Raw genomic sequence first — 27806 nt, 5'->3', positions numbered from 1 at the left:
CAATTATTTTGCCAGCAAATCTGAACACTTGGATGAAATGGGAGAATTCTTAGTAAAATGTAAATTAACAGGAAGCTCAGGAAGAAGTAGAAAATCTGAATATCATTTACCCCTAAAAGAAAAATTAATGGCTTCAAATCTTCTGACAAAGAAAACACAAGGCCCAGTCAGCTTTTTAGGTGAGTTTTACTAAAGTTCCAAGCAAAGAGATCATCCCAGTTTCATGAGAATTGACTGGAAAAAGAGAGAGAGTGTTTTCTAACTCTGGTGAAAAAAGGCACAGTGGTAAAATTGTAGAGGACATCATAGGAGCATATCTCCATGACGTTAAAAAACAGGAAGGATTTCTTACACAAGACACAAAATGCGTTCCATTCTAATGGAGAAAGTCACTGAAAGTTCACCGACATGAACATGGAGAATTTAGATTGGTGCTATCACTTCAGAAAATATGTTGACATTACCTCACAAATTTAAACGTGTGTGTGTGTGTGTGTGTGTGTGTATTCTTTGAACCTGAGAATTCACTCTTATGTATATACCCTTAAGAGACCTGAGTGCATTCAGGGACGCCTGGGTGGCTCGGTTGGTGAAGCGTCCGACTTCAGCTCAGGTCACGATCTCACGGTTGGTGAGTTCGAGCCCTGCGTCGTGCTCTGTGCTGACAGCTCGGAGCCTGGAGCCTGCTTCGGATTCTGTGTCTCCCTCTCTCTCTGCCCCTCCCCTGCTCATGTTCTGTCTCTCTCTCTCAAAAATAAAAATAAAAATAAAAAATTTTTTAAAAAGGCATGAGTGCATTAGAAGACACATACAAGAATGTGTATAAAAGCAGTTCCAATCACTAAAGCTAGAAACAACCCGATGCACAGCTACAGTAATGTAGATACGTACAGTGGCAGGGGTTCGCCGTGGAGTATTCCATGACGGTGGGAAGGAACACACCTCTGCCACCCACGCCCACATGGAAGAGCCTCAGAAGCATGCTGTGGACAAAAGCCAATCCCAAAAGACTTCACATGGGATGATTCCATTGACATAAAACTCAAAAACAGGCAAAACTAAGAGACATGCAGGTGCACGCAAGTCGTATTTTGTGGGCTCTAAAATCAACTTTTTCACATTTTAATCTCTCTAAAACAATGGGGATGCACGGGGCCCCTGGGGGGCTCAGTCTGTCAAGTGTCGACTCAATTTCGGCTCAGGTCATGATCTCGTGGTTCCTGGGTCTGAGCCCCACATCTGGCTCTGTGCTGACAGCACAGAGCCTGCTTGGGATTCTCTCTCTTTCTCCCTCTCAAAATAAACATTTTTTTAAAAAGAAATGAGGGGGCGCCTGGGTGGCGCAGTCGGTTAAGCGTCCAACTTCAGCCAGGTCACGATCTCGCGGTCCGTGAGTTCGAGCCCCGCGTCGGGCTCTGGGCTGATGGCTCAGAGCCTGGAGCCTGTTTCCGATTCTGTGTCTCCCTCTCTCTCTGCCCCTCCCCCGTTCATGCTCTGTCTCTCTCTGTCCCAAAAAAATAAATAAACGTTAAAAAGAAATGAGGACGCATCTGATAGTCAGTGGTGATTTGCAATTATTTGCAATTATGAAAGCTCCTTTTCTTTCTGGGACGTGAAATCATGACATCAGACAAAACTGTTCACTTCACAACTTCACAACTTCACAACTGTTCACTTCACACTTCACAACTGTTAGGGGCTTAGGTTCAATGAAATATGACAGGGAGTCAAACTGTAAAGAAAAGCAGCTGAATGGCTCACATAAAATCAGGGAGAGAGGGGGCTAGGGAACAGAATGGGCACCTAGGATTCTAAAGTACCGGCCAAGTGCTATTCTTCACCTAGGTAGTATATTGGCATCTGTTTTATTATTATTCTTTAGATACTTTCAACTCCCACCTGTGTGATATCTTTCAAAGAAAGAAAGAAAGAAAGAAAGAAAGAAAGGGAGGAAGGAAGGAAGAGAGGAAGGAAGAGGGGAAGGAAGGAAGAAAGGAAGGAAGGAAGGGAGGGAGGAAGAGAGGAAGGGAGGAAGGGAGGGAGGGAGGGAGGAAGGAAGAGAGAGAGGGAGGGAGGAAGAGAGAGAGGGAGGGAGGGAGGGAGAGAGGAAGGGAGGGAGGGAGGGAGGAACGAAGGGAGGGAGGGAGGGAGGGAGGGAGGAAGGAAGGAAGGAAGGAAGGGAGGGGGGGAGAGAGGGAGGGAGGGAGGGAGGGAGGAAGGAAGGAAGGAAGGAAGAGAGGGAGGGAGGGAGGGAGGGGGGAAGGAAGGAAGGAAGAAAGGAAGGAAGGGAGGGAGGAAGAGAGGAAGGGAGGGAGGAAGGGAGGAAGGAAGGGAGGGAGGAAGAGAGGAAGGGAGGGAGGAAGGGAGGAAAGAAGGAAGGAAGGAAGGGAGGAAGAGAGGGAGGGAGGAAGGGAGGGAGGGAGGGAGGAAGGAAGAGAGAGAGGGAGGGAGAGAGGAAGGGAGGGAGGGAGGGAGGAACGAAGGGAGGGAGGGAGGGAGGGAGGGAGGGAGGGAGGGAGGAAGGAAGGAAGGAAGGAAGGAAGGAAGGAAGGAAGGTGTGAAGAGGAAGCTGGGCAGTGAAGAGAGGCTAAGAGGGGGAATGACAGGTGTAAGAGGAAGAAGAACATGCTACGCACAATAAATGGAAAGCTGTCCCCGAGAAGGCAGGTTGGCATCGCTCCACCACACGTGGAGAAATCCTCAGACACTTCCTCTACTCAGCAAGAGGGACGAAGGAAAAGATGGGTTTGTGGAACTCGTGGTGGGATGACACGCACGTTGTCCCCGTGATGGTTTGTCATTTCTTGATGAAGAATGTCTCTATGGGGCGGGGGGAGCTATCAAGAAAGGCAGCGGTGGAGGCACGGCCCTGGGGAGTAGCTGTCCAAGACTCCAACCGCTTATTCGACAGCTACGGCGCACCAGATTACTAAACGAGCTTTTGACGTCCTTTATTCTGTTTATTCCCCTCATCAAGGCAGTGAGGCACATACTCTGTCATCGTGTTTGTACTGCCTTCCCAGGGTGGCCGTACCAGAATACCACAGGCTGCATAGCTGAAACAACAGGAAATGATTTTCTCACGGTTCTGGAGAATGGAAACCCAAGATCAAGGTGCTGGCGACATTGTCTTCTCCAGAGGCTCCGCTCCTTGGCTCGCAGGTGGCCTTTCCTCCCTTGTGCCCCTGCCCAAGTGCCTCTTCCTCTTCTTACAGGAAGATCGGTCCTAATGGCCCAGGGCCCACCCAAATGGCCTCATTTTAACTTGATCACCTCTTTTAAAAATTTTAATGTTTATTTATTTTTGAGAGACAGAGACAGAGTGTGAGCAGGGGAGGGGCGGAGAGAGAGAGAGAGAGAGAGAGAGAAACAGTGTTCACACTGTCAGCACCAAGTCTGATGCGGGGGTAGAACTTGTGAACCGTGAGATGGTGACCTGAGCCGAAATCGGACGTTCAACCGACTGAGCCACCAGGCGCCCCTTGACCACCTCTTTAAAGGCCCCACCTCCAAATACAGACACATTCTGAGGCACTGGGGGTGAGAGCTTCCGTACGTGAATTTTGTGTGTGTGTGGGGGGGACACAATCCAGCCCATAACCACGCCCATAAAAAAATGGAGATACAGAGAGGGGTGAACAACTTATCAAGGGCAGTTGTGTGCCAGCGAGATGCAAAGGCAAGCAGGTCACTTAAATGGCTGAATACCAACCACTGCAGTATAAAACAGTCCTGTGGCCAGAGTGGATATGAAAGGAAAAATCTTTTGGAGAATAAAAACAAACAAACAAACAAACAAACAAACAAAAACTTGACCAGAATAATATCAGACTTATCAGTGTATATATATCAGCATATCAGAATATCAGTAATATCAGACTTCTCAGAGCTAGGTGCTCTGTGCCTACAAACAGAAAGGAGGGACGACTCTCTCCCAGGCTCCCTTTGAAAGCCTGAGCCTTAAGCAGAAAGACTGTGATGGCTGGCCACCCTTCTCCCAGAAGCCAGATTGAAGTCCCGGGCTGAGGAGGGTGCCACCTACTGGGCTCTGAGGGGTATGTGCGGGAAAGAGGCTCTTCCCAAATGCGGTCCTCTACTGTCCTCTGCTGCCCAGCAGAGGAACAGTCGGGAGTCCGCAGATCGCCCTGCTTCCTACGAAGACCGCAGACAGATACGGGGGAGGTGGGAAGAGCCTACTGGATCAGACTGTGGAGTAGGTCAGTCCCACTCCTCTCCACGTGCACTTTTCCAATCAGTGGTCCAGCCAACTTCCACTTCTTGGCATTATACAGCTCGCTTAAAACTTGCTTCACTTGTTTTCATCATTAAAAAAAAAAAAAAAAAGTTATTATCTGCCACCTTCTCAGAAATGATGTGTCCCAAGGCCCAAGAGTATGGGGCTTTGAATGCAAGTTTTGATGCCTTAACAAAACATTGGCTTGCTCATTATTTCACATTTTCAAAAATTATCAACTCATCATGTCTTTGAAAGGATTTTTTTTTCCCCCAACAGTTTAAAATCATGATTTCCTATGTGATAGCCCAGGGAACCCACCATTTGGTTAGAGTATTTTTGTAAAAATATTTCACTTTCCAATGTGACTTTTTTAAAAAAAAAAACTCAGTTGTTCATGCTTTTAGAAATTTCAGTGGGGGAAATGTTCTGAGTAATAAAGGATTCCCTTGAGTTGAAAAGCATAAATAAGTACCAGAAGAAAGCATTGACCTCCCCAAGCATTCTTTGTGCCACATGGGATGTGTGGCCCCGGGGACCTCAGTGAAATTCAAAATGGGTGGGCTTACTGGCCTTCAATGCCTCAACTCTTGTGTGGGACCCTACTCCCCCTTTATACAGTCACTGGAATGGTCATTTAAAATGCAAGTCATAAATAAACAAACAAAATGTAAATCATATCACCATACCCTACTGCTCTGGGAAAGGCCAACTGTCATGCCTTTGATTTTAGAATAAAATACAGATTCCTTGCCAGCTTTACAAGGTTCAGTGATCTGACCCATTCCAGCCCCTCCAAGCCTGCCCTGCCCCCCGCTTCCCTTCCCCTTCAGCTGTTTGCATTTTCATCCTTCCAGGAGCTCTCTGTGGCTCTATGTCAATATCCTGTTTGTTTCCTTCAGGGCACTTGCTACCATTTGTAATAATCGTGTTTATTTATCTGTCGTGCACTTCCTGTCTTTGACATTAGGTGCCGTCCCCCAAGGGGTACATCCTTTGTCCATTTGGCTCCTCGCTCTACTCCCAGTGCCTAATGAGCATGTATCTACCCATGAATGAGTGAGCGAATGAGGTGAGCAAAGGCAGGTATTGAGAGATGGGTGACATCAAGCCATTTCTTGGAGGTCATCATCCTGGGCCCATTCCAAGAATATAAAACATCGGGCACAAGAAAAGGGGAATGACCAGAGCAGGCTGGCAAGCAGGGCTGAACTTTCACCTCTGGCCGACACTGGCCATCAAAACCACCCTCTCCCCTCTTAGAGAACACCAGGGAAGCAGCTAGAACCACACGACCCAAAGTACGGTTCAGGAGAACTGAGGGCAGGAAGGCCAGGGCAGGCGTGCCCACCGGTCAGACACAATCACCCCGTCAGCGGTGTTGGTACCGATCCAGCAGGCAAACGCCGGCTACCAACCAATGACTAACACTTTGTGTTGACCCAGTGCCCTCCTCTAGTAAGGGCACCAGCATAGTCCCGCAGGCTCAGAAAGGTACATTCACAGCTGCATTTGCGAGTGGAAAGGTAATGAGCCCACGGTCAGTGGGCTGGAGCACCAGTCCTGGGCCGCAGGCCGATGCCTGGCCCCCCAGGGGTTCTTGTCTCCATCCTCCCCGGCCGACACTCAGAGCCCGAGCGAGGAGAACACATCCAGTGCTGTCAGCAGCTCGGAATCGATGGCTTGGGGAAGCCTGATGACAGCTTGTCCCCGAGAGAGGTAGCTCGTGAGGGCTGAAATGCTTGCTTGGCTCTAGGGAAGCTGAGATTGGACATCTTGGGGTACAGTGTTCCCCCCTTAAGTGCTAGTGGGTCAATGTCATCTCCTGTGCCACACGTTGCTTCTCTCCTGAGCAGGATCCTCCAGGGAACGAGGTCGAGCCAGGATAAAGTGTCCAAGAGCCTCCCAGGCAGGGGCAACGTCAGGGCAGGCCGATCTGGGGGTTCTTCAGGAAGAGAGCCAGCTTCTGGGCCACGGTGTCCAGTTCGCCCGAGCTGGCATGCTGGAGCAGGTTGCTCTTACGCACGAAATAGTGCTTCAGAAAGTGCTGGCTCACACACTTGTGCAGCTTCCTCACCAGGCGCAGGAACGCTTTGCTGAACACCTGCCACTCCTTCGGGTGGGGGTATTTCTCACAAGTCCAAAAGAGCACCGTCTACGGAAGGAAGAGGTGGTGTCAGACATCGTTCCGGGCAATGGAGGAGAAAGTCTTCGGAAATGGTACCGGGCTCACGCGGCCGTGGAAGGAGGGAGAAGGGAGTCACCCAGGACAAGTTGGTTCCGCCATGATTTCACGATCCCCACCCTCGGGTGGGTTCTCGGCCTCGCCCTGCAGGTCTCCTGCGCCTCTTTGATCATTGTTTCTCTCGCCACTGGTATCCCCAGTTACCACCACTCTCCTTAGATCTGCAATTTCCCCACTCCTGGCGGATGCCTTTGCCTACTACTTTACAAGGAAGATGGAAACCCTCATGGCAGCAAAACAGTCCGCCTCATGCGCATCTTCCTCTCTCGCTCTCTGCTTTGACCACCCCCCTGGCCAGGGGAACCCCCAAACAGGGCTTGGGATCTCTCCTTCTGGGAGCTGTCTGCGACTGACTTCCCTCTTTCCTGCCCTTGTCCTTCCGCTGCTGGCTCTTGAAATTATTCTAAACTCTCCTCCCCCACTCCTTGCCCCAGGGCCACGTCTGCCTCCTAACCTCTCACATCTTGGCAAGTGAAGGCTTCTCAAAAGAATCCTCTCAATTATCTGTCGTCATTTCCTCTCCGCTGACTGCCATCTCGATCCACTGCAATATGGATTTTTCCGCCATCGGTCCTCAGGGCCCGTGGTCTCCATGTTGCTAAGTCCAAGTCCAACAGGCCTTGCCCAGCAGAATGGGGTTCTCTCATTGGGGCTTCTCAGTGGGGTTCTCTCTCACTGGGTTGCCAAGCTTCTGGGCTCTCCGGGTTTCTCCAGGCACCACAGCTACCCCTTGGCATACTATCTGCTTTCTCTACTTCCCAGTGATGGAGTTTTGGAGGCTCCGTTCCATACCCTCTTTTTCTCTTGGTCTCTTTTCCTTCCTTCCTCAGCAGCTAGAATCCCCACCGAACAAATAGAGGTCACTCATAATTTCTCTTCCCAGGCCAGACTTCTCTGACCTCCTCTCCTGGTATCTCTTGGGAATCTGAAAGTTATCGCCACCAACATGTCCCAGCCGGACTCACGACCCTTCTCCCCACAAACCTGGTGTTTCCAGACTTCCTTATCCAGCCAGTCAGGCAAGACTCAACCCGGGAGTCACCCCTCCCTCACCACCCTCATCAAGTTCTGCCAGTGCCTCCAAAGTGTTTCTCTCATCTACCATGTATGTTCATCTCCACTGTTCTCTTCCTCTCCCATCTCACCTGGGCTTCTGCCCCTATTCTTGTCCCCAGTCTGTCACCACCACGCTGCGGCCAACGTGATCTTTTTGAGTATAAATCTATGTTTCTTCGTGTCTGAAATACTTTAGGGCCGCCCGAGTGGCTCAGTTGGTTAAGTGTGTAACTCTCGATTCAGGCTCAGGTCATGATCTCATGGTTCAGGAGTTCGAGCCCCACATCAGGCTCTGCATGGACAGTGTGAGGCCTGCTTGGGATTCTCTCTGCCTCTCCCCTGCTTGCATGCACATGCACTCTCTCTCTCTCCCCCTCGCAATAAATAAACAACAAAAAAGAAACACTTTAAAGACTTCCCATTGGTCAATGAAAAACCACAATCCTTAACATGGTTTGGTTTGCGAGGTTTGCTCCCTACCTTCCTTTCCAGCCTCATCTTACCCTCGTCCTCTCTTGTTCTCTCCTTCCAGCCCCACTGGCCCCCCTCTTCTACCACAGGGTGACTTCTTTCATATCTGACTTCTGTGTGGAGCACACTTCCTTCCCCAGTATGTCCGGGAAACTCACCTGTCAGATCAAATTTCCCTACAATACCATTAAACACTCTCTTCGTCCCGCACTTCCCATAAGCACCAGTGATCACAGGAGTAGCCGTCTCTGTATTCATTAATGTGATTCCCTGCTAGATTGTAAACTCCATCAAAGAAGAGAGTGATACCTATTTTAATTGCTGTTACATCACTAGCACCCAGCAGAGGAGCTGGCCCATGGGAGGCAGTCAATAAATGCTTATTGACTAAGTGAAATAAGCAATGTTATGATTTAGATGTTGAGCATTTTTAAAATACAGACTTGACTAAGAAAGAAAAGAGCAGTTTTGGGTTCACAGCAAGACACTGAGTGTGTTTTGATTTAGAGCACATCGTGCAAAGTAAATGAGTCGGAGAGGATATCATGCTAGTCAAAATAACCTAGATACAGAATAGTTTGGGGCACCTGGGCGGCTCAGTCGATTAAGCATCTGACTTTGGCTCAGGGCATCATCTCGCGGTTCATGAGTTTGAGCCCCACATCGGGCTCTGTGCTGACAGCTCAGAGCCTGGAGCCTGCTTCGGACTCTGTGTCTCCTTCTCTCGCTCTCTCTCTGCCCCTCCCCAGCTTCACTCTCTCTCTCTCTCAAAAATAAAGAAACATAAAAAAAAAAAAAAAAAAAGATAACCTAGATACAAAAAAGTGTTTTCATGCCTCTTGTAGTTAAGCATTTATCTCCCTAAACAAACCAAAACAGTTAAGCCTCTTATAATCAAGCCCCTGTGCCTTTGAGTGGGTTTTAGGAACAAATAAGCCAAAGAAGGATAAGCTCTTGTTCACCTGGAGTTGCTCGGGAAAGAGCCACTTTGGGGAGGAGGTGAGAAACTCATCAGACAGTGTTAGGCTGAAGGTGGGGTGACAATAAGTGGCGCGACCTTCCTGATGCTGTTTTGCAACCAGTCTCTTCTGTTTTCCCCAGGCTGAAGGCTTGGCAAGGATCCCGCCCACTCAAGCCATCATCTGGATGGGGTCTAACACCACACTGTCACCAGCCACGCCCATCCCAATGTCTAAATGTGAGGGCATCCTGCCCTTGGGCCACCGTGGGAGACTAGAAGAACAGGCAGTTAGGACTGTTTTTGTCCTTCCTGCCCTTCTCAACAAATAACCCCCCTCTACAATGCCCGTTCTTGAGAGGGCACAATCCTGTGCCTTGGAGGTGAGCTCGGGAGAATTGAAACAGAGCGCCTTTAAGGAGTTGCCCTAAAATCCTCTAGTGATTGAGAAGCCACTGGAATAAAAGTACATCTTCGCAAGTAATGCAGTTTTGACCGCAGTCAAGGGCCGGGAGGCCCGTGGTGGCCCTATTCAACCTCGTCTAAATTATTCATGTCACTTAATGTGTTTCCATCCATCTTAATTGTGAGGCAATGAAGTCAGTGGTTAAGATTAGGAGCTTCAATAGGAGATAGAATGGAGTTTGCGGCTCAGCTCTGGCTGTTGCTAGTGTGGCCTGTAGAAAGGCCAGGAGGAAAGAAGCTAAACCAGCAGAATGAACTAGACTACCTTCAGGAAGCACATGTCCTCGATCCAGGAGAACAGGTGAGTGTTTTTAGGGGAATGTGCTCGGTGCTGAGAATGTTGAGATTCCAGAGAGAGGCACAGCTATGTGCAAATGAGATATTAACAGATTCTTGGGCAAGTCAAGAGGGACAGGTTATTAGGGAAGATACGAAAGCAAAGCAAAGACTACTGATTTTGTGGAGGGGGGGGGAAGCTCAATAGAATGTGAAGGCATTCATTCATTCGCCCAACAAGTATTTACTGCTCAACTACTAGGTACACCACATTGGGAGAGATCCTAAGGGCTCGTTAGTAGTTGCCCTTAAATAGCTTACATTGGAGCTGGGGTCAGAAGCTCTGACCCCAACACAGGGGCAGAAGATGGAGGTCCACTGAATGCCAAGGGGCACAGCAGGAGCGTGCAAGGAAGACACACACACACACAGGACCTGTGCTCACCTTGTCGAAGGGCAGGGAGAACGGACGAAGCTCCCGGACAGACGCTAGCTAGGCTCGGGCTGTGCTGTCTCTAAGTCTGCCTTCTCCCAACCTCAGTGTGCCACACAGCCTGTTCCATGAATGTCCAGTTCACGGTGTATGGTTGGAAATTTGCAAAAGAGGAGCTGAGAGTGTGAAAGTCACCTCCCCAGGGGGACCCCCCCCACACACACCGGCCCCGATCTCGCAGCCCAGGTCAGGCTCTGCTGCTCTGGGCCCTCACGGAATGATGCTCCCGTCCTCTCTGGTGCTCCCCGTGCTGTGTGAGGCCACATGCACCTGGAGGACCATCTGACAAATGTCTGTCTGCCCCGCTCACCATAAGCTCCATGGGAGCAGGAACCACATCTGTGTTTGCTCATCTTGTGCTTGTGGAGCACACAGCAGGTGCTGGGGCAGGTGTGGCCCATAGTAACCTCAATAAACATTTGCTGGGTGAGCGAGGAAGGGCATTCATGAATGTTGGGTTTGGGGGCGAGGGGAGGCAGGTGCCGTAGGGTTTAGGGAAACCCCTGCCGGCTGATTTGGAACCTGGCAGTTCGGGTCTGTGGCAATGCTGACGTGGCAACCTCACCATTCCCCGGTTCCCCCTCTGCGCGGCGGGCATCGGGGCACCGGTGGCCGCACCTGTGGGGACTGAGGGAGTCCTCACACCAGGGAAACCTCGAATCCATCTGAGGTTCAAGCAATTTGCAAGACTTCATCAGACCGTGGGTTTCTCAAAGGCGGAGGCTTTGAGTAAATCAATGCTGAACCCCAGCCAAGTTTCTGGCGCATCGCGCTGGTTTGTTGCGTGAAATAAGTCGAGGGGAGAGATGGAGAGAGAAGAAAATCTGGAAAGGGCAAAAAGCAAGAAAAGGAAAGAGGGCAAGAAGGGGAGGGCGGGGAGGAGGCGGAGGCCATTCAGCCTGGGCAGGGCTGCGGCGGGCACACATACGGGCCGGGTTTACACATCTCGGTAGTGAGCAGTAACTTTGGGATGGCAACTATGGACACTAGGGTCTTCTCCTGAATTCGTCACGTGCACACACACACACACACACACACACACACACCTGTCGTGAGTGGCTCCGGCCGGGCCCTGCAGGGCATACAGAGAGGACCCGCCCAAATTCGTGCGTGCCCACTCACCTGCAGATGGTGAGACGTGACGACAGGCCTCCTTCCCGGACACCAGACGTCCTCCTTCATCTGCCTCAGGGCCTGGAAGCACTTCCTGCGGCAGCCCCCGTCCTCATCCAGCTGGTCTAGCAGCACCTGCTCAGCCTGCAGGAAACTCTGCTGCCAGTGGTAATTTGAACAGGCCAACAAGGCAAACCCAAACGACTGGGGAGAGAGAAAACCATCAGGAATGAGAAGGACGGTGCTCGCCACGGCAGAAAGCCCTCTCTGAAGCCATCCGCTACTCTGAGGGGGGGGGGGGGGCTGCCAGCAGGCAGGCTCTACCTCCTATGTGGGGGACACGGAAGGAGCCTCGGGACAAGCCCCCTTCCCGGAGCGCAGTGAATGGCAGAGGCTGTGCCCACTTTCACCTGGTGCTCCACGTTAAGCCCGAACCAGAATCACCTGCGGAGCTTCTTACACCACAGGTTGCAGGGCCCCGCCCAGCAGGCCTCAGTCGGTAGGTCCGGGGCGGGCCCGGGAATCTGCATTCCTAGCAGGCTCTCAGATTCTGCGACCCACACCTGGAGCACCGCTGATCTCGTGACGCCTCATGTTTCCTTCCAGAGCTGGTTCACAGTCAGTGATGCTGTGGGCGGCTAAGCTGTGAGCCCCCGGCTCCCCGATACCTTGATACACTCCACTCGTTGTCGGGAAGGCCAGCGCTTCAGACAGGGAGGCCAGCGAGCTTTCTCGGGCCAGACGGTAGGGATCTCCACCGTGGGGACCAGCTCTAGCTCCACCTGACATGTGGAGGTTTCCACGGCAACCCAAACTGTGGCGAGCTGCGTCAGCATGCTGACCTTACCTGGTGGGAAATGACAACGAGGCGATGAGAAGCGAAAGCCTGGCTCATTCCAAGAAGGAATTTGGGGGCGGGGGCTCTGACCACCTGATCGCAACTGGTGGGGCAACTCTCAAGCCTCAGGAGCCTTCCAAGGGTGGGGTGTTTATGTCAACACTAGACAATTAGCTGAGTAAATATCGATAGAAACGTTGCTAGAAAATCTCATTGTTAGTGAGTGTTTCTTTGTCCTTCCTCCCCCACCCCCAAGGTTTTTGTGATACCTTTTCTTTTAATTTAATAGATTCTTGAGGCACCTGGGTGGCTCAGTCGGTTAAACGTCCGACTTCAGCTCAGGTCATGATCTCACAGTCTGTGAGTTCGAGCCCCGCATCGGGCTCTGTGGTGACAGATCGGAGCCTGGAACCTGCTTCGGATTCTGTGTCTCCCTCTCTCTCTCTGCCTCTCCCCTGCTTGCACTCTCTCTCTCTCTCTCTCTCTTTCTCTCTCTCTCTCAAAAATAAAATAAAAAATTAATAAGTTCTTTTCAGAAGGCTCAACTGAAGAAAAGAGACACAGAAGACAAAGAAAAGACATAGTATTTGCTGGTAAAAATGAAATCCGACCATTCTTCCATGCCCCCTCCGTTTCATCCAGATGTCCTGACCTTGCTGAGGACAGCCTCCAGTCCCCTTACTCCTTGACCTGCCTCTGGTGGGGTTCGGCTGAACCCACCTCTCATCTGACTCCCAGTCTCTCGGACAGCATGGCTTTGTACCCCCAGTCTAGCCTCATTTGTACCCCCAGTCTAGCCCATTAAGCCAGTCTAGCCTCAGGTGCATTTGTCATCCTGAGCCCTGTAATTATAAAATACTTCAAAGTGTTCATAGCCATTGGCTTAAATGGTCGAAGGAGTGGAAACAGGCCCCCACTGCCTCTTCCGACCAGGCAGAGAGAGGGAGAGAAAAAAAAAAGGCATCTGGTAGCCTCTTCCAGCTCCTATAGGAGGACTCACTGCTAATCCGTTCTCCCTTCTTTCAAAAGATACGCAGTGGTTTTGTTTGTCTGTCTGCCCTCATTACAGATAAGGATGAGCGGTCTTGAATCGGGATCTATTATTGTTCTCTTCTTCGCTCGGAGAGGAAAATGGAACTCCCTCACTAATTGTGTCGGGCTGTTCAAAAGGATAACGTCCCTCTCCTTGGCTGGGGTGTGATAAAGAGCTTATTGTCTGCATATCATCAGAGCTGCCCAGACAGGAACACGGCGACGTCTGGCACCTTGGCATCATTTACTGAAAGCATCTCATCAGCCTGCCCCGGTTTGAATCTCTTACTTGCCCTTGCACTGTTACCAGTGTTGCAGAGGTAAGTGAGAGGTTAGCGCATGCTGGGCCAGCCTGCCTCGCCCACACCCTGCTCCTGCCTGGCTCTGCTTCCTTGCCGTGTGACCCCATCTCTCTCAACCTCAGTGTTCTCATCTGTCAAACGGGTAGGACATTCACTCTTACTCTACAGGTTTGCTAGGCGCATCGCATTTTCCATGAAAGCATCCTACACGTGGTGAAAATCCATTAAACGTGTGCCAATTCCATTAGGGAACCTTCCAGAATGGTTCTGTGTAGACAAGCAAACGTACATTCAGATCCGTCTCCTTCTCCACACGTGGGAGTGCACATTGTTCGGCACTGTGGTTTCTCCCTTCATTATCCAGCACAAGGATTTTTCACAGCTCGGTGCGCACACACACGAGTGTACCCCACTCTTCTTAAAGGCTGCGCAGTGGCCCAAGAGGCAGAGGTAGCACAATTTATTTTGTCAGTTTCCCCTCGTAATTGACGTTATTTCTAGTTACTTACTATTACAAAGCCCATGGCAGTGAATACCCTTGTACATATTTCTCTTTCAAAAAAAATTGTTTTAATGTTTATTTATTTTTGAGAGAGAGACAGAGACACAGTGTGAGCGGGGGAGGGGGCGGGGGGGGGGGTCGGTACAGAGAGTCTGAAGCAGGCTCCAGGCTCTGAGCTGTCAGCACAGAGCCTGATGCGGGGCTCGAACTCACGGACTGTGAGATCATGACCTGAGCCGAAGTCGGATGCTTAACCGACTGAGCCACCCAGGTGTCCCTACCTGTTTCTCTTTTATGTGTAGGAATGTATTTCTAGAACCTGGAATTGTTGGGTTGTCAAGTTAAGCACATTATAAAAATGAAAACAGACTATAATCACGCTTTAAAAGGGAGGCACCAACTTACACTTCCAGTAGCAATGCGTGCAAAGGCCGGTTGCACCACACTCACCCCTACACCGAGCACGATCACACTTTTTCATCTCCGTCAACCTATGAGGTGTTTTAATGCACACTGCTCGAAATATATGTTAGATGGAACATGTTTTCCCTCTTTTATACTACTACTTGTGTATGTTCTTTTTCTCGGGGTCATTTTTTTTTGGTCACTATTTCTACTGGTCTACTCATATTTTTTTCTTCTTCGTTTATAAATACTCTTTTATAATTAAGGGAGTTAGCCATTTTTTCCCAGTGTGTGCGTGTGTGTTCACATATACCACATGGTGGTACACAGTTTAAGATTTGGGGATTGTCAGATTTAATCAGTCCTTTATGGCTTCTCACTTTTGTGTTTTGGCACAAGTCAGTGGTTTCCACATGTGGCATCTCAAAACACCGAGGTACAAAACACGTCAGTCGGAGGGTGTTGTAGAAATGTGCTAATAACAAAGGTCTGTGGTTTGTGAGGAATTTGCTTTTTAAAAAGCGTATCCATGTTTATGGAGCATCTGGGTGGCTCAGTCGGTTAAGCGTCTGACTTCAGCTCAGGTCACGATCTCACGGTCTGTGAGTTCGAGCCCCGTGTCGGGCTCTGTGCTGACAGCTCAGAGCCTGGAGCCTCCTTTGGATTCTGTGTCTCCCTCTCTCTGCCCCTCCCCTGCTCACGCTCTGTCACTCTCCTCTCTCTCAAAAATAAACATAAAAATAGTACCCACGTTTTTAAATTAACATCCAGGAAAGGATGCATAACTCAAAGCCCATCGTAGCTATGCCAGGGCAGGAAACCACTTAAATCTAAGCAGATGCTGTATGGATTCCATTCTTTGGTGCGTCACAGCGGAAAAAAGAGCTAATTTCTACTGTGAGGATCGAACAGATGTGAGGATCGAACAGATGTTGGGAGCACACGATTATGGTCTCACTTTAGGGGCATGGGCTTCAGGTTAACACCCACCAATGCAGAGGATTTCTAGAGGCAAATGGGAAATGCCAGAAACTGCTCTTGTACTTTTCTCGATCCGCTCACCTGAGAGATGACAGGTTCCAATTGCGTTTTCTACCAGCTTCCGGAATACCTGGAGCACCTTGGCGGGCACAATATCTCCCTCAATGTTCACGTCTGCCTCATGCCACTGCCACTGGCTCTTCATGAACTGCTCCGCCTCCAGCCACTGCCGCAGGCCCTCTGGGTCCTGCAAGGGACAGGGGAGCCTGGTGCCCCGCAGGGTGTAGTATCGCCAGCGCTGCTCCCTGGCCTCCCTGTACCCCACCAGGCCCTTCACCGGGACCGTGACGAGGAACTGGCTGGGGGCCAAAACCTGGGGTCGAGAAGGGAGAGAGAAGAGTGAGTTCACAGACTCAGGAGGTCGCAGAAATCCTCAGGGAGCCGGCCTGCCGAACCGGGCAGCTCGGTGAACTACTCGACCCTCAGCAACGTGCCGAGACGGACAGAGAGCTGCACCTGTTCGTCCCAGGAGGCGTCTGTCCTTGTTGTGCCACTAACCACCGCGATGCCTCTGGCGGGCAAGTGGACCCGCTAGTCCTGGGTGTCAGGAAACTTCAAGGAAAAGAGTGAGCCTGACTTGCAACCCCAGAGGGCACCTAAGGTCCGGGGGAGAAGAGAAAGCAGGGAATACAAATAGTACACGCTGTGTTCTGCACGTACTAAACACCGCAATTCTCACGCATCAGACTATGTGATATTCCCAGTTACACAATGAGGCGGCGGGCTTTGTTAACACTTCCCAGAGGAGGAATCTAAGGCTCACAGGGGCTCTGAGATCTCCCGAGGGACACACAGCCATTCAGTGGTAGAGCCAGAAGGTGAACCTGAGCCCTCTGATGGGCTGGCTCTCAGTCAGGGGGGAGTGGCCTGGAACGGGCGAAGGGTCTGGCAGAGGAGGGTACGGGAGGGGGTGAAAGCATTCAGCAAAAATGTCCCCCTTTCTTTTTGCCCGTACCGATGACCCACAGCCCGTTTTAATGATCGGTCCTTACAACATCACAGATGAAACGAGAGGCAGTTGCTGAGACCACGTGAGCCACTGAGATGATTCTAAGCTTCATGGGATAAGACAAACAATCACAATCTACCTACTCCACTTCTACAGGTACCGGTTAGGCAGAGGTCAGGGTGAAAGGGGTCAGGTGTGAAGTCCAAAGGAGAGGACACACTGGCCAGCAGCACACTACGCCCAAAGGGAGCTTGACACTGTGGGCCACATCACGTGGCAGTCTACTCCGTGCCGTACCTTCCCCCACCAGTCAGCTGCACACTGGAAGAGCCACCTCCCTTTCATGGAAAGTTCTCACAGCGGTATTTGGTTAACCTTTGCTCAGGGCCCTGTCACTGGGCAGTTCGGGGGTGAGCAGCAAACTCCGCCTCATTCTCAGAGATCAACAGTGTGATCCTGTAGATGATGGATCCACATGACTTCTGGAGGCCACAGAAAAAGGCAGTAGGATTAAAAAAGGGAACAAAGCGGGGCACCTGGGTGGCTTAGTCATTTAAGCGCCGGACTCTGGCTCGGGTCATGATCTCACAGTTTGTGAGTTTGAGCCCCGCATCGGGCTCTGTGCTGACAGCTCAGAGCCTGGAGCCTGCTTCAGATTCTGTGTCTCCCTCTCTCTCTGCCTCTCCCCCATCTGCGCTCTGTTTCTCTCTCTCTCTCAAAAATAAATAAACATTAAAAAAAAAAAAGGGAACAAATCTAAACTATGGCACTCACAATCAATACATTATTTGAGTTCGTTTGCATGTGAATTCAAGAGTACAACTGTCATGTTACTAGTCACATCAATGGTGCTTAATTACTCGCCGAATGTGGTCCAAGATAAAATAAAAGCAGTTTTTATATGCCCCCCTGTAACTATTTTCAAAATTTAATGTGCAGGACATCATGTACATAAATGCAAAATGTATTTTAAGCTATGGATTCTAAGTGAGACCACAGAAGGAAATTTCCTCAGATAGAATTCTAGGAAAAGTGGCATTGTGTTTCTACTCCACGTCACTGGTCTGTATTTGTCTAATACAGGTTGGAAGAGTGATAGACGTGGGCAAACGATGTTGTGACATGTCAGGATCCAATCTAGTTTTGCAACGTTTATTCCGGGGTGAATTTTCCCAAGCTCGGCACTCTGACCCCAAATCCACAGGTTCTAGAATCTTGTGGGTGGTCCTTGTGGCCGACAACCTTGAAACGTCCTGGACCAGTAAGGGTCTTCTGTTCGGGTGCTATTTCTTCTGCTTATCCATTTATTCACTGAAGCTGGGTGTCCGCCATGGGCCACACACTATGCTGGTGCGAGGAATGGAGCGATCAATTAACATGAACTTTACAAACAAGGAGCTTGTAGTCTTGTGTGAGAGACAGGGCATGAATACGTATATCTTTAATGCGAGTGAAAAGGGTTCTTACGTGCCATAAGAAAAATTGAGATAAAGGAGAATGAGAATCAGAGCCTCACTTCTCTCATCACTGAAAGGCAGTGAGCCATGTCTTTTCCACAAGGAGGCATGAGTGAGGCTATTTCTGTGACAATGGCTTGGCCCCAACAGCAGTGTCGCAGGAAGGCTGGCTGTCACGCAGGGCCCTGGCCACTTAGAGCCCTGTCCGCAGTGGGCACAGCGGGGCTGCCGCTGCCGTTTCTAAGGGCCACCTCTTCCTCTTCTTCCTCCCCACACCTGCAACCCACAGACCCTCACTTTCAACTGTTTTCCCACCAATGCCCTGAGTTCCCTCGCCCCAGCCCTCAATCTATGAACTAGGTGCTTCATAAATGAATGTGAAGTTTAACTAAACTTCAGTTGTTATAGCAAAATGTGCTTTGGAATCAAAAGCCCCGGGCTCAGCTCCAACTTTAGTGCCTAATAAATAGGACATGATCAAGTCACTTGACTTCTCGAAGGCTTCATTTTTATCACCCGTAGAGGAGGAATGCGGGGGTTCACATGAGACAGCACCGATGGAGCGAGCGTGTAAATGATAAACGCTAAGAGCGCCAGTGGTACATGAAGGCTTATCAGTATTCTCAGCAGTGTGACGTCCGTCGAATGCCCAGACGGGCCCACCCACGTTCCCTGGCTCTCTGGGAGGCGCTTGCAGTCCAAGTGAGCCCTGCTTACCTTAATGTTCCCATTGTATGTGTCAGAGTAAGGGACGGCCTGAAATCGGAGGTCTTGGAGGCTGATCTCTGTGGTCAGATGGTGGACGACCCTCTGTACCTCCTCCACAATCTGCGAGATCTGCTGGCGCCTCAAGTCCACCTGCGTGACAAGGGATCGGCACAGGCGGTCATCCCCAGTGCAGGCTCCAGGCACCGGCACGGGGAAGTGACAACATGGGCCCAGTGCTGGGTGACCACAGGAGTACACTCGAACAACCCTGCCCACCCAAGAGCTCCAGGGGAGATGAACTTGGGTGTGATGGCACCTGCTCGTGGCTCAATGTTCTCCTCTAAACTGGAAGCATTCGTTCAATATTTATCCAGCACCTGCTGAGCGGTGAGTGCCCACCTAAGTGGACAAGAAAATAGCGGACAAGATAGACTTGTGCTCGTATATACAGGACATATGTATATATGTGTACACATACACACGTATACACATACACACATATATACACGTATATATGTACACACAGGTATGTGTATGTATAATCTAATATCAGGTATGATAAAGCGCATGTAGACAAATAAAATAGGATAAGGGACTAGAGAGTAAAGGGGCTGCTATTTTAGATCAGGTGGCCAGGGAAGGCTTCACTAAGGAGGTGACATCTGAGTGAACCTTATCAACGACTGGGGAAACCAACCCCAAGGCCCCTAAAGCGGGAGCATGCTTGGCAAGGCTCAAGGACTGGCAAGGAGGACCTGTGGTTGGAGCCTGGGAAAGGGAAAGGAGGGTGACAGGGGATGAATTTGGAAAAGATGGCGGGACCAGGCCATCCCATAGGGCTTTGTGTGCAGCGGTGAGATGATAAAATAGGGTAGAAAGGCTGCTATCCGGGTTGGTGAAGATTAAGCAGTTCAATGCTTATAATCATGCTTCAGATGGTTTCCCACTTACGTTGTCCACAAAGGATGGCTCTCTCCACCCCGGTACTCACCCCTCCTTTGCTACTAGATTCACAAGGTGTGTGTTTGCTTTCCTTCAGACTCCACACTGTGAGTTCCCCAGAACCAGAACTACCCTCAGAAAGTCGAACACCAAAGATATATACCTTCACAGATGCTTAAAGTTTAGGGAAATTGGTGTTTGTGGGGAACACAAAGGAACTTTTAGCAAAATCCAGAAGAGTTAGAAAGATCCAAGTAAAGAAGAAATGGGAAGAGTCTATAAGTGTTTTCTGAAATAGAGGGGCTCTGTTCCATTGCTCATGGTGCCTTGACGAGTGTCCCCTTGGAGGGGCTACTGAGCCTCGCCAGGAACTGACTGGAAGCAATATTTGGTATATCTAAACACAAGGTCCACCATGAATCTCTATATCCCCACCCAGTTTTGTACAATGGCTGTTTCTACGTATTCTCGAGTAGTTTAAGACACCCATAAACTGGTCAAGAAAACAAGTTCAAGGCAAAGAGGTTTCTAGCTGCTTTTCTAAACTAAGTCACCAACTAGCCCAGTCCCCTAAGACCTCATACCTCCCACCCACAAACCCAACAACCATATACGGACATTGGACACAAATATTCACACACATACATGTTGTATGTCACATACACATTATAAAGTATATCCTATGTAAAGTTAGTTCATTAATAAACATTTATTTAGCACCTCTGTGTTCCAGGCACTATGTTACATGCTGAGGCACAGCAATGAACAGCACAGACACAGCCATGGCTGACAGTGGTGGGGAAGACAGGTGTCAGTACTGAATGGAAGTGTGGGTGCCATGATTGGGAAGTGTAGCGTGCCCCTGGGTACAATGGAGCAGAGGCCTTCTAGTCTGAAGACTGAGACCTGTTTTAAAGGTACTTGTCCCCACACAGGGGACTGTCTTTGAAAAACTAATACTCTCCAGATGTCTAGGAGTCACAAGAAACCTAAGACAAGGCCCCTGATCTTCAGGAGTGTACAATCTCACTGAAAATACATGATACACATGAAATAGTCTTTTCAAAATCCATGTGTCTTGTCTGACCTTAGATATGATGATCGTGTCTATACAGGCTCGATCTTCTTGCCACCAGTGGCCACAATACTGCTCTCCGTATTTCTATCCCACTACATTCATCATGGGAGAAGGGACCCGGGGCACCTACCTTGAACATCTGCAAACTATCAAGATTCTGCATCTTCCAGAGTGTCCAGGCGGAAGAGGAAAGGTGGTCACAGAGCGGATAGATCATTTGCCATGCCAAACATAAAGGAGAACGTGTTTAGCAGCCCATGATGAAGGGTCCTCAGCAGTGTAGAAATTCTTTGTGTTGTGATTCAACTCCATTCAACCCATTTTGTTGAACACCGTGCGTACGTGTCAAGAGGTTTACAGACAAAGCAAGACAAATAAACTGGAAATTAAAGTCACAGCAATCGAATGCTGGGTAGAGGTTTGCACAGGATACTATGGGTACACAGAAAAGGGAAATTTCATCTAGTATTGGAGGCTGGGGGCCCTTTCTGGAGGCATAGCGTAGTGGTGTTGTATCTTGAAAGATGAGTAGGAGTTAGCTGGAAAGAGAAGGGTGTGAAGGTTGTTCTAGAAAGAGAAAATGGCAGATATCTAGCATGAGGAGCACAAGGGAAGAACTACAATGGCTCCTGTATTGTTGGAGAAGGGATTGCCTTGGAGGAGGATGGCGAAATGGGAGAACAAGCAGCAAGAGGTCTTGAGAATAAAGGAAGAAGAATTTCAAGAACAAAGTCAACAGTAAGGGGCCGAGCAAGATAGGGCCTGAAAAATGTTCACTGTGTTTGGCAACTAGAACAGGATCAATGTGTTTGGGGAAGGGGTGGGCATTAAGCCAGATTGAAGTGGGTTAAGACTAAGAGCGAGGCAAGCAAGTAACAAGGTAAGCAACTCTTCCAGGAAGTCTGGCCAGGGGAGGGGTAAAACAAAACAGGGACACCAACAGGTTTTTTCAAAATGACACACAGGTTTGAACATGTCTAAATGCAGAGAGGAAGGAGCTGGAAGGAAGAGGCAGCAGAGAGTGAAACCGTGGAGTAAGAATTTCCCAGCCAGAGGGGCTTGCAAATCCAGAAACCTGGTGAGCACTTCACCTTGGTGCATCAGAAGGAAAGAAAGACAGGTGCAAACACAGATAAAAGGGTAGGGAGTGAAGGAATGGGAGAGATTTCCTGTCTGATGACTATTTTCTTTTTTAACGTTTATTTATTTTGGGACAGAGAGAGCATGAACGGGGGAGGGGCAGAGAGAGAGGGAGACACAGAATCGGAAGCAGGCTCCAGGCTCTGAGCCATCAGCCCAGAGCCTGACGCGGGGCTCGAACTCACGAACCACAAGATCGTGACCTGAGCCGAAGTCGGAAGCTCAACCGACTGAGCCACCCAGGCGCCCCTGATGACTATTTTCTTTACAGCATAGGAGACAAGGCAATGTGCTGTAAGGTGGAGAAGGGAATGTAGGGGACTTCAGGGTGACAGACTTTGGAGATCACATCTCTAAGAAATGCAGGCTGTTCAGGCATGTATGTGAAGATTTCCAGGAGGTCCCAAGACTCAGCTGTGGGGGGTTCCTGAGGCTGTGGGATACCAGTGGGCCTCGTTGTAAGATGTTCTCCACGCCTCGGCCCTCCAAAGGTAACAACAGAGGTGCTAAGGTTAGGACTTGCTGGGCAAGATCTGGAGAAGAATAAAGGAACAAGGGAGGGTTTCCATGGTGGGCCACGTTTTCCAGCCAGGGGAAGAGAATGGACAAGACCATTTTGTAGATTAGGGAACATTGGACAAGTTCAGGGACCAGAAGTCTGATCAGGAATAGCGGGAGAAAGTAATACAAGGGCTAACTAAATAGAACACTGCAGTCAGAGCGGTTGGGAAATAGTATTCTCAAATAGCTAACTTCTTAGACTCTGTTGAGGACTAAGGCTCAGCCACAAATCCTCCAAGCCCACTGATGTGACTTCATAGAACTCAAATGTCAGTAACAGAGTGGTGACTCTCCACATTTTGTTTCCTGACTTGATAAACTAATGAAAGATTCATCACCATATTGACACTGTCAAATAATGTTTGACATTATTTATTAAATAATGTTTAGGGCAACAAAAGCAAAAATGAACTATTGTGACCTTATCAAAATAAAAAGCTTCTGCACAGAGAAGGAAACAATCAGTAAAACTAAAAGGCAACCAACGGAATGGGAGAAGATATTTGCAAATAACATATCAGATAAAGGGTTAGTATCCAAAATCTATAAAGAACTTATCAAACTCAACACCCAAAAAGCAAATAATCCAGTGAAGAAATGGGCAAAAGACATGAATAGTCACTTCTCCAAAGAAGACATCCAGATGGCCAACCGACACGTGAAAAAATGCTCAACATCACGCACCATCAGGGAAATACAAATCAAAACCACACTGAGATACCACCTCACACCTGTCAGAATGGCTAACATTAACAACTCAGGCAACGGCAGATGTTGGCGAGGATGCGGAGAAAGAGGATCTCTTTTGCATTGTTGGTGGGAATGCAAACTGGTGCAGCCACTCTGGAAAACAGTATGGAGCCTCCTCAGAAAACTAAAACTAGAACTTCCCTATGACCCAGCAATTGCACTACTAGGTATTTATCCACGGGATACAGGTGTGCTGTTTCGAAGGGACACATGCACCCCCATGTCTATAGCAGCACTATCAACAATAGCCAAAGTATGGAAAGAGCCCAAATGTCCATCGATGGATGAATGGATAAAGAAGATGTGGTATATGGTATATATACACAATGGAATATTACTCGGCAATCAAAAAGAATGAAATCTTGCCATTTGCAACTACGTGGGTGGAACTGGAGGGTATTATGCTAAGCAAAATTCGTCAGTCAGAGAAAGACAAATATCATATGACTTCACTCATATGAGGATTTTAAGATACAAAACAGATGAACTTAAGGGAAGGGAAGCAAAAATAATGTAAAAACAGGGAGGGGGACAAAACAGAAGAGACTCTTAAATATGGAGAACAAACAGAGGGTTGCTGGAGGGGTTGTGGGAGGGGGGATGGGCTGAATGGGTAAGGGGCACTAAGGAATCTACTCGTGAAATCATTGTTGCACTATATGCTACCTTGGATGTAAATTAAATTAAATAAACAAAGAAATAAATAAATAAAGTTTGACTGATAAAAGCTTGAGAGAAAGAGTGTGCATGCACGCACGTACACGCACATAACGAGTAGCCTATCGGAAAAAGTTCTCCATTGTGAAGCTCTTCTACAAATATGCCCTCGCCTGATGGTGGAATTTTCCTACTGGGCAGAACTAGACAGTTCACACACTCCCCGGTGCACACCTGTCATCTCTCACTCATTATACATCTTTATGACCTGTCTTGATTTCTGAAGCCGCAGAGCAGAGTCAGGGCCCTAGAGCCACACATTCTGGTTCCGATTTCCTTCATCCCTTACTTCCGCTGCAGTTTTGACTCGGGATCTTAGAATTGAAAGAGACCTCAGAAGTCGGCTTGCCTGGTGTCACTTTACAGGAGGCCGGAGCGGCAGGTGGTCCAAATGTCACACCGGTACTCGGCAGTAAAGCCAGCCCTAACATCGAGTTTCCCTCGCTGCTCTTTCCCTCCCACTGTCCACCCTCAAGTGGACGCTCCAGAAGTAATACCTACCTCTATTCTTTTCCTGAATTAACACGCCCTCCATTTGGAGTCCAGGCGCATGAAATAACAAGTCTGAAGTCTCTATTTATTTGGGCATCCCTGACTATTCTGGCACTACCCCCCCTCCTCTTGCCCAGCCACCGCACACCAGGGCAACACAGCAGGGGCCTGTGTTGTGGGGTTCGACCAGAGCTGTGGGGAACAGCCCCACTTAGGACAAGCCTGCCTCATGGTGCCCAAGCCCTGGGAGTCAAGTGGAGGCCTCTTTCCCATAGGTGATGATGGGCTGCCGCTTCCCCTCCATATCTCTGGCTGCAATTGGTTCTGACCCATACTCTTATACGGACCACATGCTGTCTCCAGCAGCCCCAGCAGGGATTTGTGCGAAAGGTCTCCCAGGCTCCGTCCCACACCCCACTTGTCACTGTCCTCGTGTCACTCACAACCCAGAAACCCCAGGCAGCTTCCCTCCAGCCGTCCTGACCACAGCCTAGTAAGGTAGAGCGTAAAGATTCCATTTCAGGGTGTGGAAAAGCAGGGAATGGGGCCCCAGGCGGCTTTATAGGGAGTGATTTCAGGGAAAGAAGGCGGCTTCACCACAAGCAGAGACGGTAGCCAGCCCAACCCCAGAAGCCCTTTAGTGCCTGCCCGACATCAGGAAGATACCAGCTGTGGCCTTACAACAGCCTTGGCATCAGATCCATTTCATGGCACCGCTTTGAAACAAACCTAAAGTGGGGGTGGGGGGGTGGGGGTGGAATATGGTAATTTAAGAAGGATTCAAGGCCCATTCAGTTGAAACTTGACCTCGGTGCCTGTTTGAGTTTCACTCACTTCCTCTGCTGATTAGGTCAATGAACAAAGGTATGCTTTTCCTTTGAAAAGACGGCATTTGTGGATGGGACAAAGCACAAGCAGAAATGAACTGGGTGAAATTAGTCAGACACGTGGTGCTAGATGTGGTTACGCCATCGAATCCTCCCTTCCCTCACACCGACCCCAGAAAATTCGCCACGCTTGTTGGCTTGCAGATTCAGGTACTCTAATTAAGCAGAGTTTATGCAAAACGAGTCATCGGAGCACCCTTTAAGGGCCCAGGCATTTTTTTGTGGGCTTCCCTGTCTCCAGGGCATAGGTACGTGTCCACACACACGTACACATCCCCATCCGGGCCACGTTCCTCCTCCCCAGCCACAGTGTCTGGCCCACTGTTGTCCCACACGTCATTTGCTTCTGCGAATAGCTCCAGGTCGTGAGCAATTTACTGTTTCAAATATAAATTAGTGAGAATGCAAGGTTATTCCCTATAATAACACCATTCTGACTCGCTTGCATTCCGACATGCTTTCTTGAGAGAGATAGAGAGGTGGAGCCAAGTAGCGTGCCAGGAATGTCACACAGGCCTGGCCACAACCCTGAGCATATGGCCTGTGTGACTGTCCCTTACGATAAGGGCGCCTGGGGATTAAAGGCCGAGAACTTCCTTCCAGACATCAGGAAGTCAGACTTAATTCTAGAATCACATTTAATCCGATAATTGGGTTTTTAAATAAAACAGGATGGGCACCATCTCTGACTTCCAGGGGTTAATAATCTAAAAGGATGGGGATAGGGGCGCCCGAGTGTGTCAGTCGGTTAAGCGTCCGACTTCGGCTCAGGTCATGATCTTGCAGTTTGTGGGTTCGAGCCCCGCGTCGGCTCTGTGCTGACGGCTCAGAGCCTGGAGCCTGCCTCGGATTCTGTGTCTCCCTCTCTCTCTGCCCCTCCCCTGCTTGCGCTCTGTCTCTTCCTGTCTCTCAAAAATGAATAAATGTTAAAAATTTTTTTTTTAATAAATAAAAGGATGCAGGTGAAGAGATGCTGCCTACGGACAAGACAGGAGGCTTCCACCATGATATCCCCACCTTTTCAGATCCACTCTTCCCTGAGCCATCTGCTGGGGCCCCACAGAATATGTACAGCTGGGCAGAACCCACAGCAACAGCAGTGCCACAGCGCTGAGACCGGAGTCCCTCCCGTGTGCAGGACACTTTATGAGAGCTAGCTCCTCCGCACTGCCCAACACTCCTTGAAGGTGGGCGCCATGATCATCCCCATTTTACAGAGGAGGAAACACAGGCTCAGAACGGCCAAGTAATCTTGCCCAGGGTCCTGCCAGAGTCAGGAAGCCCCAGAACGGGGATCCATGCCAGAAACTGTCACACCTGGCAGCCCACATTCATAACCAGGGCTCTGCCTCCCCCAGGGACAAGGCTGCAGAGAATGAAACCCATGCTGCCTGCTTGAATGAGTTTCCCTCAGCTCGGAAGTCCTCTCGTATCCTCCTCCGTCTGTGAAAACCCTAGGCGTGCTCCCCCCAGGCTTAGTCTCCACCCCTCTTGCTGTGGACCACCTCCCCCACGAGAGCTAACACTCCTCTGTTCTCCTCCAGTGCCCTGTGGAAATCTCTGCTGCAACCCCTCTGCTCGGCCATATATTATATTAAGCATTTCCCTGTCCACACACGGGACATCCTCCTTTTACCCTTAGAGCTATGTGCAAAATCTGCAGGCGGGGTAGGGCCACCCTTAAAGATACCCAGTGGGGCTCCTGGGTGGCTCAGTTGGTTGAGCATCCGCCTTCGGCTCAGGTCATGATTTCATGCTTCATGGGTTTGAGCCCTGCTTCGAGCTCTGTAGCCTGAAGCCTGCTTCGGATTCTGTGTCTCCGTCTGTCTGTGTCCCTCCCCCCCGCTCACGCTCTGTCTTTCTCTGTCTCTCAAAACTGAATAAACATTAAAAAAAAATTAAAACAAAAAAGATACCCAAAACACAATGTCCCTCTCATTGAGCAGGCCACATCCCGGGCCTGTGTTTTGGGCACCATGTTTTGCACAAAGCAGGTGCTTAGTGTGTGTTTATGGAGATATAGAGGGGTTTAGCGGAGCAAATATGGCTTTGGAGTTAAAAAAAAAAAAAAAAAGAATGTTCTTACTGACACCTCAGCACTTTTCACTATCCAGCTGTGTGACTTTGAGCAAGTTATTTAATCCACATGAGCCTATTTCCTCCTCTGTAAAAAATGCAAGTAGTAGGCACGTGCCACATGCTTCTTGACAGATTAAATGAGATACTGCATGGGCCCCAACCTTCCAGCACCTTTTACACTATTCTAGTATTATCCTCAATGAGTCCTAAAAATACTCTGACCACATTATGTGCAAATATACTGTGTGAATGTCAAGGGGAATGAAAATATCCAGGACACTATTCTCCCCTCCAGAAACTTCTAAAGAATAAAATGAGGTAATATTTATGTTGCCACCCAAGATAATAATAGGAAGGGTGTCAACATGTACACCTGAGTGCCCAATAAATATTGTGAGTAATAATTATGATGGGAGTTCCTAGGAAAGCAAAAACGTTCTGTGCTGGGGTGTCAGGGAAATCTTCCTTGATAAAGTGGGCCCTGAGCTGAGTCTGAATATGATGAATATGAGCCAGAGAAACGGAAAGGAGAGAGGATATCTCCCTTGGTAGAGGAAAGTGGGGAAGCTGGGGCCTTAGATATTCTCAGGACACAGTACTTGGAGCAGGTGTGGC

The 27806-nt window shown here is 49.4% G+C and overlaps 1 protein-coding gene across 15 annotated transcripts in view; it reads right to left on the bottom strand.

The window, feature by feature from the left end:
- Window positions 1-27806, bottom strand: part of MAB21L3 (mab-21 like 3) — a 135433-nt gene that overhangs the window by 58753 nt on the left and 48874 nt on the right. For 8 of the 15 annotated variants that reach the window (XM_045478771.1, XM_045478776.1, XM_045478777.1 and 5 more), the window contains 5 exons: window positions 18555-18695; window positions 15453-15744; window positions 11980-12158; window positions 11321-11515; window positions 3542-6389 (listed from right to left, as the gene is read on the bottom strand). In XM_045478771.1, the coding sequence (XP_045334727.1) occupies window positions 6156-6389; window positions 11321-11515; window positions 11980-12158; window positions 15453-15744; window positions 18555-18695 (1041 nt within the window). In that variant the 3' untranslated portion in view covers window positions 3542-6155. Of the gene's footprint in view, window positions 1-2936; window positions 3276-3541; window positions 6390-11320; window positions 11516-11979; window positions 12159-12934; window positions 13751-15452; window positions 15745-16677; window positions 16863-18554; window positions 18696-20695; window positions 21746-27806 lie in introns of those variants that run through there. The other 7 variants (XR_006712662.1, XM_045478773.1, XM_045478785.1 and 4 more) reach the window with 6 other exon arrangements.

The sequence above is a fragment of the Leopardus geoffroyi genome, chromosome C1, assembly GCF_018350155.1.
Source record: "Leopardus geoffroyi isolate Oge1 chromosome C1, O.geoffroyi_Oge1_pat1.0, whole genome shotgun sequence".
Lineage (NCBI taxonomy): Eukaryota > Metazoa > Chordata > Mammalia > Carnivora > Felidae > Leopardus > Leopardus geoffroyi.
Note: the sequence above shows the minus strand (reverse complement) of the source record. Positions and strands in the feature narration are given on the sequence as shown.